This window comes from Balearica regulorum, chromosome 9 (genome assembly GCF_011004875.1).
Source record: "Balearica regulorum gibbericeps isolate bBalReg1 chromosome 9, bBalReg1.pri, whole genome shotgun sequence".
In the NCBI taxonomy this organism is placed as follows: Eukaryota; Metazoa; Chordata; class Aves; order Gruiformes; family Gruidae; genus Balearica; species Balearica regulorum.
The window spans coordinates 20,609,024-20,621,240 of record NC_046192.1 but is presented as its reverse complement, the minus strand read 5'-3'; the positions used below and the strand labels follow the sequence as shown (position 1 = coordinate 20,621,240).

Genomic DNA, 12,217 nt, shown 5'->3' with positions numbered 1-12,217 from the left:
CAGTCAACAAAAGAGATTAGATTATATGGTCATCTGCTGTATCAAGGGATTTCAGTAAGTGACCTTAGAAGTCCTTTCCACTTTTATGTACTGGATCTGAACCTTGAGAACCTGTCTTCAGAGTGATAATTGCCAAAAAGGACCGGTGGTGGTTTTAGTTCCTATTCAGAGGGAGTAGGTGTGTGGAGTGGAAGTGTACCAGCTTTACATGGTCACCTTCAAAAGTAGAATTGCCAGTTAAATACTCATGGGTTTTTGTTGTTTTTTGTTTGGTGGTGTTTTGGTGGGGTTTTGGGGGGGTTTTTTGTTGTTTGTTTTTTTTTTTTTTTAAATCCTAGAACTGTTATAAGACTGTGTGTATCTTTAAAATAAGAAGTGCGATGCTGCCTTATTGGTGTGTCAGACATCCAGAATGTCATGCTGACATGACATTGTTTTCTGCTTTTCTGGTAACGTGAATGATACGAAGCTTGAGGAGGTAAAAAAGGACTTTCCTTCCCTAGCCATTGCACACAAGAGGCTGATGCTCCTAAGTGTGTGAAGTCCTTAGATGGCAGTGGATGGTTGCTAATAGGATACTCAGTCTTTCATCCCTGGATCACTAGTTCAAATGCAGGTCGGGTCAGTAGCAGTAAAGAAGCCACTATTTCACTGTTGTCTGGCTTGTGAGATGAGCTGAAGTGTGTTCCTGAATTTTGAAGGCAGACAACTGTATCATTGCTGTTTCTATATAGCAGATTGTAAATACTACAAACTTAATGTCGATATCATAAGGAAATGAAAATACTGTAGGTCTTACACATGCCTACAGATAATAGCAGCTGATGTGAGCTGTCCTCAGGTTCCCTCTGGTGGCTGAGTGAAATGTGTAACTGCAGGCCCTGTAAAGGGAGTTTACTGCCTTTAAACCTGTCTGAACATACACTGAGTTTTTATCTTCTCTGAGGAACCTCTGTCATACTTAGCATCTGGTCAGTACTTTTGGTTTTGCTGTGCTGGTCACTAAGTGAAAATTCTCTGTGATGTGTTGCCATATGTATCATCAACTTGGAGATACTCAGTTTCTTTACTTCAAAGAGCAAAAGAGCTTACTGTTGCAGACTGTATCTGTTGAGATTCACTCCTTTATCAAAACACAGGATTGTAATACAAGCTAGGAAAGAAGCCCAGAGTAAAGTGAGGTCACTGGTTATGTCTGTTATGCTGCAGTAAGGGAAGGGATCATTATGAAAATAAGGTGATTCAGGGAATTAGTAAGGAATTAATATTTTTCTTTATAAATGTCATGCTTCAGTATAAGACAAAGTTCTTGCTTTTATGTCTATATTCAGCTGATGAGAAGGGGCTTTCTTTTATTGGTTGTTTCTGAGAAAGAGGTCATACTGCTGGAAGTTATTGACAGTGGGTGTTGTCACCCCTCAGGACTAGCTGGTGCAGCAGGTGAGCCAAGAATTGAATGGAAACTGGATTATGTTCCTCAAAGTGGTCTTTCCAGATCAAGTTAAAATGTCTTTTGATACTTGTTTTATCCTTTACAATGTTCAGGCTGTTACTGCCCACTGGGTAGATAGAGAGCTTAGTTTTCTGAATCTGGCCTCTGTCATCCTCACCTCTCTCCCAAATATACATTTGAGATTTCAGGCATTCCCAGGGTGCAGTGGTTGCTGCCAATGCTCATTTAGTATTGAGTGACTCATTAAGCATATGCATGTACTTGGAGTGAAAATAAGAACCAACTTTAGCTACTACTAATGCATCTTCTTTCTTGGTTGAACCTTGTTCTGTCAGTGACTGCCTGGTACATAAGAGTACAGTAGATCCAGCATCTCCAGATGGGAGAAGGATCCGTAAGATCCCATCCTTGCCTAGGCTATTCTTGCGATTGAATCTTGTGAAATGTCTGACGCAACATGCACGTGTTTGGTCTTAACTTTTTCAGTTGTTCTGGAAGGAACTGAGCAAGATTTGTCACTATGGGATAATTATGTTTTTGATGAAGCTAGAGATATAAACACTAGCCATTTAGTTACTTATATATCCTTCTGACTTCTCTCTGGGTCCACTTATTTCTGGACAAGCATTTTAGCTGCTATTGCTTGATTAAAGCTCCTAATTAAGCAAAAAAGTTATCTTTACACTGGAATAAGAGTGTACATAAACACTATGGAAGGCTCGATCTTCAAAGGAAAGCTTTATTTAAGAAGTGCTTTTTAAACAGATAGTTACACTGGTTACAGAGTGGAGTTAGCAAGAGAGGGATAATGCTGGTATAACTGTACTTGCCGTAGCTATTTGAGACTATGGATGAGATGCAGGAATACTTCCAGCCATGGACATCTTCATGGGAGGAAAGGCCACAGGTTCAAGATGGATGGGAGCCATAGCATGTTTCAACCAGGTCTGTGATCTGGAAATATGGGGGGCTGAAACAGAGGTGCATTGCTCCCGCTCTGCGATTTGGGCACGGGTAGTGTGACCTGGTCTCCACATTGTGTACTATTTCAAGATAATGGGTAAAAGACACAGCAGTATTACATCCTGGTTTTGTCCGAAATGAGCAGAATTATGTTAGCTGCTTCTCAGAATGCGATGTCTGCAACAGTGCACTGCTTGGAGAGGGGCCAAATCAACTGTGACTGGGGATGAGATTAAGATGGAAATTTCAGTCCTCAGAACATCCTCTTGCAGGATGGTCGGATTTCACTTTAGATCAGGATTTCACAAACACTTTTAGCCAGGAGAAAATGTTGACAGTGTCAATTTGCAGGCTGATGCCAGGTACACCTGCCACAATTTAGGAACCTTGGTCTTGGGACAATCTCCTAACATTCCCCACCTTGTTTTCCAGATCTAGAGACAAATGGCGATCTCAACAGTGATGACTTTGAATATGAAGATGAAGCAAAACTCGTTATATTTCCTGATCACTATGAAATCTCATTACCCAATATAGAAGAGTTACCAGCACTGGTCAGTGAGTGTGTGCAAGTGGTGATAGGAATTGTCTCTTGCTTCAGTTTTTATCGCGATGGTGCTTTGTTTTCTTACCTGTGGTGCTTGCTTTTACATAAAGATATTTCTTAACCAGGTATAATAGTCAGTAATTTGTTTCTTGGATTTCCTTTTACCTCCTGTATTCCTTCCCATATTGTGATGCCAGCTTGTCTCAGGAAGCTCACATAGTACATGTGCTTGCTCTCCTGCTAAAATAACAACAACTGCAATGTAGAAAAATACGTGCATACTTAGGTATAAAAATAGTCTTAATGATATCCAGTTCTGTATGTGGTTAGCAATGGGCTGAATGCCAAGTTCTGTCCAATCACTGAATTGTGTTAGGTTTTGATTGACATACATTTGTCTTCCAGGTGACGATAGCTTGTGATGCACTCCTCAGTGCAAAATCACCCTACAGGAAGCAGGAACCTGACTCCTGGGAAGAAGAGCTACAGGCATCTAAACATGCCAAAACCCTTGTACAGTTAGACAATGGTGTTAGAATTCCCCCCAGGTGAGAGTAATAAAGTTTGTTCATTGTAGGCTCTCTAATACAGTCCAGAGTAACAGAACTAAAGGCAGCAATTCATCCAACAATTCTCTTGCATGACTCCAGGCTGCAAGTGTATGTTTGGTTTGACCTACCATTATTGGAAATACAGGACATGTTCCTGCCTTATTTCTGTCATTTCTTCCTGTTTTGTCTTGCAGCGGTTGGAAATGCTCAAAATGTGACCTCCGGGAGAATCTGTGGCTAAACCTGACAGATGGTTCAGTGCTGTGCGGGAAGTGGTTCTTTGACGGCAGTGGGGGGAACGGGCATGCAATGGAGCACTACAAGGAGACGGGTTATCCTTTGGCAGTGAAGTTGGGAACCATCACTCCTGATGGAGCAGGTCAGCCACCTGGCAGGTTCTCAGATGGGGTGTCTTTTGTGTGTGAGATTAACAGTGTATATCTATTACCAGTTGGGTTTGTGCTTCTAGTGCAAATGTTTGAGACCCTGATATGGAAGGAAAATTCTTTAATTCTGTGAATCTTGATCAGGTCTGGGGGGAATGGAACAACACACACTCCATTCAGAGAAAGCCCTTACCTTTTTTATCTGTTCCTCTCCTGTTTTATATTTGCTGTAAATAGTTTTTTTGAGTTAGTATAATAGTAGGTTTATAATAAAAGAATGGTATTATTTTGAAATAGCAGAATCCAGAGAAGTGGTATTTTTCAGTTCAGCTACATTTGCTAGGGCAAATGGTTCAATCTCATGTAACAGAAACAATAACAGGGTAATGAATTTTAAAGTTAGAAAAGTCTGTCCTTATCAGCATGCATGTTTTTTTATCATATTGGAATCTATGCTATTTTTCCTTATTGTTTTGGTAACATTTTGTTCAATCTAATGAGCGCTCATTTCTGGGGCTGCTGTGATGCTCATTTGTAAAATGCCGGATGATCTTGAGAGGGGAAAAAAGCCATAGATGTATCCTTGTTTGCATATTCTTCGACTGTAACGTTCTGCAGTGTTACTGTTGAAAGAATTACAGTGTGTGAGGATTAGATGGAGTAAAAACTTGAGAAGCTGAAAAAGTCATAAGCAAAGAGATCCTTTGCTGCAGCTGTATGGAGAAATAAAAACCAGAAGAACACATACCATGATTATATTTTGGTTTTAGTGCTTATGACCATATGGATGAAAAATAGCTGTTTAGAGCAGTCCCTTTTTTAATACACATCACTTGAGAGTTTTTCATCTTTAAGTCCTACTCAGTGTCAGGGAAAGGAGGCTGTAGTCAGATTCAACCAGCTGTGCCACAGAAACACTGAGCAAAATTCATTTTTTTCTCTCCCAGATGGAATACTGTTCCCTTGCAGGAGCCTGGTCTTGGATGATTTCTATCTGAATCTCTCAATTGTTGAAGGTGTTTAGGATTTGCCCAGCTGTAGGTTTCAACTGCATCTACAAAATAAACAGAATATTCTTTAGTGTTTTTTCCAATTTTTTTTTCCTTCTCATTTTTAGCAGCAGTACTTGTTTCCTTATGGCTGCTGTCCTCCTGCCTCCCACCGATCCACTCTCTTACGTGGCCTTTCGGATAACAAAGGACAGGCTGTCATCCTTCCCTCTGAATGAGGGGCAGCAGCTGTTCTCCACAGACCTTTGTTCTTCTGGATGACGTTTACTTGGTTTCCCTATAGAAAAGACTTCCCTCCCCAACCCTCCTTTTTAGTTATTATTCTCTCTCTGATCTATATTGCAGTGGTAATCATAACCTCTCGATAGGGCTGGATGACAGATGAGCTTCAGGAAGGAGGCTCCGTAGCTGATTGTGATGCAAAGTCTGTCTGGTTTGTCCTTCCCTGGGCTGGAGGTGAAGAGGTGATGGTAGAGGAGTAATAAGCATTAGTCCCTCTGCTGAAATAACTTATTCCTTTTTCACACCATTAACAAAGAGAAAGAGGTGTTGCCAGTATTCTACTTATACTTACCCTATGTGTACATAGAGGGAACAGAGGAGAGCTCCTTGTCTTTTCTTGAGAAATCTGTGTTTTATGCATTATGAAAGATTTCTGGGGCATTAGCCCCATTTTGTAGCTTTCTGTCAACAAACATATCTGGGATCAGGGCAGAAATTGAACTAAATTTCTGTTTTCCACTCTTGGATCTTGGACAGGATGCACAAGAGAGTCAGAAAAGTTGCTTGCCTCAATAGACTGAGTACTACTTAGGCAGCAAGTAGCACAGTCTGCCCTCTAGACAATGGCATTAGAGTTCATTTCAAGTAATTGTGAGGTCACGTGTTTGAAACTGGTTTGAAGAAGGGAATGGAGGTCTGGCAGTGGGAAGCCCTGTCTGACAGGTACTTGAATGAGTAGCTTTGTGGATGCCCATATGGATGCCCCAGAGTCAGATATTTCTTTGGGAGATCTTGTGCAACTTGTTTCTTCAGAGACAACGTTGCTGTTGCCTGTTACCCATCAAGTAGAAAGGAGTGATGTCTACACAGCCAGAACAGGTGTAAAACTTGAGCTGTGGAAGAAAAGGAAGTACAGGTAGCATTGTTATTTTTCTTTTCTTTCTTACCATAATATGAATAATAATGATTATTCTCTGTTTAATAAAATTCTGTGTTGTCTGTCTCGATCTTTCTTGAATTTTTTTTATATTTCCCCCGCCCTTATATTCCTCTCTTCTTCCCCTTTCTGACTTTAATGATACTAGCTTTTATGTGTCACATTCACTGACTTGTCTGCATTCCTTATCTACCAGAGTCAGTATGACAGCACTACAGACCTGTGTTTGGGGGGCTCTCATCTTCTTTCTTTAACTTGTTGCTCTTTGTGGGGGTTTCTTGTTGGTGGTTTTTTGTTTTGTTTTGGGTTTTGTTGGGTTTTGTTGTTTGTTTGTTTGGGGGTTTTTTGTTTTTTGTTTTTTGTTTTTTTTAAATAAGTGAATTCTGCATCTCCCATGAATTTAAGTTGGCTACACAGCAGAAGGTACTAAGGTAGATGACACAAGAGCTGGGCTTGAGCAAAGATTAATGTATCTTGTGTTCCGTATTTGCTACTCTGGGTCAGTAGTCCCAGATGGCTGCACTCTCTTCAGTTGCCAGAGCTGAGGAAAAACAAAATCAAAGCTTCCACATTGAAAGTAGTCACCCAAGATCAGCTGATGTGTAATTTCACTCCATTAGGTGTTTGAACTTTACAGGATCTTTTGGCTGTGCTGTGACCTCACTAGAAGACTATGGGAATGTTGTGATCTCTTGTGTGTGGATGAACAGCCATGTCATCTTGGGCACACTTGCTAATACAGTGGAATTCCAGCAGATGGGCAGCTACAGCCACACGCATGCCAGAGAGGTCATCAGGACCAATGTTAATAGAGGGTCTGATGGCTAATCAGCAGCTGGCAGCACAACTCAAAAGCACAATTCTCTGGGTTGAGAGCGTTAATGTTTTTCATAGTGCTGGTAAAGTTTAAAAGTTGCATTATGTCTTTGAGGTCTTGGCTAACCTTCAACCTATTTCAGTGTGGGTTTGGTACTAGCAGACTTCAAGGAGGCAGTCTTTTTGTTAAAATCTTACATAGGTGATGGGCTGAGTCAGAGTCAGTGTCTGCGGTTGCCAGGAGAGAGCAGGGTAAGGACTTTTCAGATGTGGTATTTGTGCTGTGACTTTATCTGGATTCCTGCTCTCTTCTGAGTTTTGTTTCATCTTTCTCCTGGCTAAGTTTTCTCTGTCAGCTTAGATCTGGTCATATGGGGCAAGGTTACTGTGAGAACTCCGCTGGGCATGAAGGAAACATGGCTGAGAGAAGTGCAGGCAGACTGGCAAAGGTATTCTGGATTTTGGTATGAGTAGAGACCAAAGCAGGGCAGTAGTGTTCTTCATTACAGAGGAAGAGGCCAGAGAAGAGAAAAGATGGAAGGCCTGTTCTAGTCTTACTATTGTATGTCTTATCACTCATACCCTTTTATGATGCTTGCAGCTTTATTGTTATTTGCTCAAGTAGGTGAAACCTACTCTGGACTCAACTTCATTACAAGACTTGCTTGGTAAACACTAAAAATGAGGGTTTTTTCTCTCAAATATTTTGTTGTTCTGTTGAATTTATTAAACTTGATTTCATAATGAAAATATCACTAGACATACTGCTTCCCTCCACAGTTTGAACTTTGCTCTGCCAAAATGTTTATGGGCTTTTACTTAAGACCACAAAGACCTATCATAGAGCTAGAACTGAAATCTAGATCTCCCATACAATGAAGCAAGACACCTCAGTCACAAAATCAGTCTTTCTCCCTAACCACAAGATTAATCTTCAAAGTCCAATCCAATAAACACCTCTTTCTAATAAATAATTTCTCAGTTCTCCCTGCATCTCTGTGGGAAAAGGGAATAAATGGTTTCCTTAAATTGTACTAGAAATTAAAATACCATTGGCAGTAGTCAGTTGGCCCCATCTACTCACAGTTTTAATGTGTCTGTCTGTATGTAGTAGCTCCATAAAGATTCAGAATCTCTTATTACCATGTTCAAAATGTGGACTGGCCACGTATCTGAGAATTTTACATGCCCTGTTCCTTGTTTTCCCTACAAATTTCTTATATTGGGGGAGGTGGGATAGGGAATACTGTGGTCAGTATAAATATTCTTAGGTTCTAATACTGTGAGAGGATGTAATTTCTTTTGAGGAGAGTAGTTGAGGTGATTGTATTAAGAACATTTAAGATATTTACTGAGCTACATGGATGTCTATTCATTTTTCCACTGGTTGTAACTGAACTTGGAGAATATGAATTAGGCATCTTGTACAAGCAGTCCTGTACTGAGAATGCAATGTTAGTAAACAAAGAGAAGGGATAACATTTGATACTATAGCTCATCTGTTTCTCTCTGGTTTTGTAGATGTCTATTCTTTTGATGAAGAGGAGCCAGTCTTAGATCCACATATAGCAAAACATTTGGCGCACTTTGGAATTGATATGCTGCAGATGCAAGTGGTAGGAAATCTGTCTTTTATTTAGTTTGTTGTTTACTTTTTTGTTTAGTTGGGGTTGAGAGAGAAACAGGAAAAGAATGATACTTATGATACTACTATATACTTATATATGATATGTGTGATTCCTTCAGACTGTTATAGTATTTAGTTTTGTAAAGTTCAACCAGCCAGTTCATGTTTTATTTTCTGAAGTCTGAGATGAATGAATCATTACTCTCAATTCCAAAAGCTGCCTTCCAAAAAAGTTCCTTTGTAGCCTTTAGTTTACATGTTTAATTTATCATGTGTGATGTACCATTTTCCTTCAAGATTAAAAACCTCATTCAGTTAGAGAATATCTAGAATATTTAATTACAGTGAGAGAGGGAAAGCCTATTGCATGTGTAAACAGATACAAATCTTAAGCAAAAATAAGCAATGGATAATTAAAAACTGGTTGAAAGTTTCTTTATGCAAAGTTATAAATTTCAATTTAGATCTTGTTAATAAATACATTACAAAATGAAAAAATACATTCAAGTCTAGAAAGCAGCATGATCTGTGGCATGGTACATTAGAAACGGACTGGGGCAAAAAGGGTCCCATTCCTGAACGTGTTGCTGGTCTGTATTAGTAAAGAAGTCCCTTTAATAATTTGTATCTTAGTGAATATTGATTCTAGTTTTGTTTAAATGATCTAAGAAGTCTGAATGGAACATGGGTTATGAAGACAGGTGTGGGGGTTTTTTTTATTTTTCATTTGAGCACATAGACTAGTATTATGAGAACCTGATCATTGTCCAAGTGGAGAGAAAACTAATAATAACTCTACAATGATAGAGAAGAGTTAAACTGCAGTTTCAAAGGCCTTTATGGTACTAATAATATATTTGGTATACTCATTTCCTTGCAACGTCATGAATAAAAAGTTTCTTTTATCCAACAGTCTTTCTGGAAAACCTTCTTTACTCAGCAACCTTGAAAACTTAGTCTCAACTGTTGCAAAGGTTTTACCTCCTGTTTTCAGACCAGTCTGAAAAATTCTTAGTGAAGTGGTTGAGTAGTGAGCAGTAAATGACAGTGTAGTGACCTGTACCTACAAGCTGTGAACAAGCTATGTACCTACAAGCTGAAAGCTGAGTTACAAAGGGGAGAAACTTCAGCATCACAAATTTTGGCTTTTCCAATTTGAAAGAAGGGCAGAGTTCTTGGATCTGCAGCTTTTAATCTGGTTTGTTTGCTAGGATCAGCTTCTACAGCAGCAGCTATTCCTGGCCATTACAAATGGAATATGAAACCTGAAAAAATGCAGTGTTTTTATGCTGAGGCTTGAGGTTACAGCCCTGAGAGAAGTGAAGCACCCAGCTGGGATTGAGGTCACAACTAGGAGCACTCAGAGCCAGTGGTCTGTGCTAATGAGCTAAGAAGTATATTGGAAGAACAAGCTGCTAGCCTTCTGACCATGATCTTGTTTGTTTATTGGGGGTGAGAGAGAAACAGGAGAAGAATGATACTTGTAGCTTATAGTCCTATATGTGGCATTTACCTCCCATTATCCATTGGTTTAGCTCTTCTTTTCTAGACTATAGATCAGAAAGTTGGTGATGATGATAGCAGCAGCATAATTGTTGTAGAAGTTAAACAGATTAAAAAAAATCTTGTTGCTTTCAGACAGAGAATGGACTGAGAGATAATGATATAAAACCAAGGGTCTCTGAATGGGAAGTGATTCAGGAAGCTGGTGTGAAACTCAAGCCCATGTATGGCCCAGGATACACTGGCATGAAGAACCTGGGAAATAGTTGCTACCTCAATGCCATCATGCAAGCTATTTTCAGCATCCCAGAGTTCCAGCGAGCGTAAGTAGCTTCGAACTAGTTCTTGTCACTAGCTGCTGCATTCCTCAGTCTTGTTTTTCTAAGCAAAATGGTATTTTAATTTTTGTCTCACCTGCAAACAGGTCTTTTTCAGTCAGTTTAGTGGCTACTTAGAGGATTAAGTGATTATATTTTTCTGTTCTGGAAAAGCTTGGAACACAAAACCCAATCTGCTTTTGAAGTCAGAACTTACTCGCTTAGCTTCAGTCATGGGAAATCATATGCCGCCTTGTAAACTTGATTGCTCTGTACTGCTTTTTATATGCATACATACATATGTCTATTTATCTCAGTATCATCAGTATCACATCAGGGTTTTTTGCACTGGCCTATGCCTTTGTATAACTGCAGGAATCATTCTATTGCTGCAGTGTCGTTTGTGCAAAAAACTGAACTGGCATGAACATGTTATTATTGATCCATGCTGGTGAAAAGCAATGCATCTTTTGCATGCAGGTCTGGCTAAGAAGAGGGAAACTATCAGAGGCATTTTGTAATTAAAATTCTTACTTTAAAAAAAAACCCCACCTCATTTAATGAAAAGGGTAGTGTGAGCTTATTTGTCCACTGAATAAGTAGAGTAAAAGGGCAAAAGCACAACAGAAGAAAATGAAATATTCCTGACTGATAAAAACTGAACATATCACTGCAAAGAGAGAAGCCTTTTTATAAAGGACAGTCTATGGTTTGCAATAAAATTCAGAGTGCTCTTTCATTCCACAGCAGTAGTACTGTGTGTGCTGGAAGTAAGGCTTCTAGATTTTGGAAAGGCTCCCAGGTTTTCATGTAGCAATTACCTTCTGGAGAAGAAGAAGGAGAAAACTTGTGTTTGTTTACTTTGTTAGCCATATGGAGTACAGTCTGTAGATTCATTAAATGCCAGCTTTTCTACCTCCATTTTCAAAAAATATCAAAGTGGACTTTACCACGGGAGGTTGTTTTCCACAGCATGATCCTTGGAGTTACCTGGAGCACTTAGTATCAACAAAGTAGTGGAGATCATCTGATGAAAGAGGGACCAGGCAGAAATTGGAGGCATTCTTTCAACATGGCCATACCTACCTAGCCTGTTTTCCCTTGTGCTCAAGGGGAGCAATGCTCAGATAGTGTGCTACTAAATGCTTCACTTTCCAACAAACTGGCTAGCACAGTGTATACCTCAGTGTTTATTGTCTGGAGTTAGACTTTGTTTCTCTGAAGAAACTCAATAGAAATATTCTTTTTACATGTTTTGGTCCTGATACAAATTTAGAATTTATTTGGTGATCTTGGTTAGGAGTAGAAAGTACATTGGTTTTCAATGCAGGTCTATGGTTTTGAGAAATACCATCCTGCAGCTATTTCAAGATCAAAGAATAGAATTTAAATTCTGGATGAAAACCACCACCGTATCCTTTATATCTAGAAGCTTCTAAGCAAAACTTCAGCATCCATTTCCTAATTTTTTAACTATTATTTTTCCATGATAGAAACAGTCACCAGAGACAGATTAAGTCATTGCTATGATGCTAAATTTGACCTGTTAGCACAGAGGAAGCCTACTGATGTGTCACGGCCAAGGATCTATTAGGATATCCTTGGGTAAATCTAGCTGCAATATTTCAATGTTTCTGATCTGTTCTTGCTTCCCAGGTACGTGGGAAACCTTCCACGAATATTTGACTACTCTCCTCTTGATCCAACACAAGATTTCAACACTCAGATGTAAGTGACACCTCTTAATGATTTACTTGGTCAAGTTAAATAGAATCTAAATAATTCAATGGCAGGGAAAAACAACATGTCTGCATAGGCTTGAAAGTGAGATACGGCAGAAGGTAGAATGGGAAGATTTGCCTGCTTAGCTGCAGGTAATGATGTT

At 39.4% G+C, this 12,217-nt stretch overlaps 1 protein-coding gene across 2 annotated transcripts in view; it reads left to right on the top strand.

The window, feature by feature from the left end:
- Positions 1–12,217, top strand: part of USP13 (ubiquitin specific peptidase 13) — a 53,193-nt gene that overhangs the window by 21,982 nt on the left and 18,994 nt on the right. For both annotated transcript variants that reach the window (XM_075761495.1, XM_075761496.1), the window contains 6 exons: positions 2,849–2,970; positions 3,369–3,511; positions 3,709–3,893; positions 8,407–8,501; positions 10,151–10,338; positions 11,989–12,060. In XM_075761495.1, the coding sequence (XP_075617610.1) occupies positions 2,849–2,970; positions 3,369–3,511; positions 3,709–3,893; positions 8,407–8,501; positions 10,151–10,338; positions 11,989–12,060 (805 nt within the window). The remainder of the gene's footprint in view (positions 1–2,848; positions 2,971–3,368; positions 3,512–3,708; positions 3,894–8,406; positions 8,502–10,150; positions 10,339–11,988; positions 12,061–12,217) is intronic.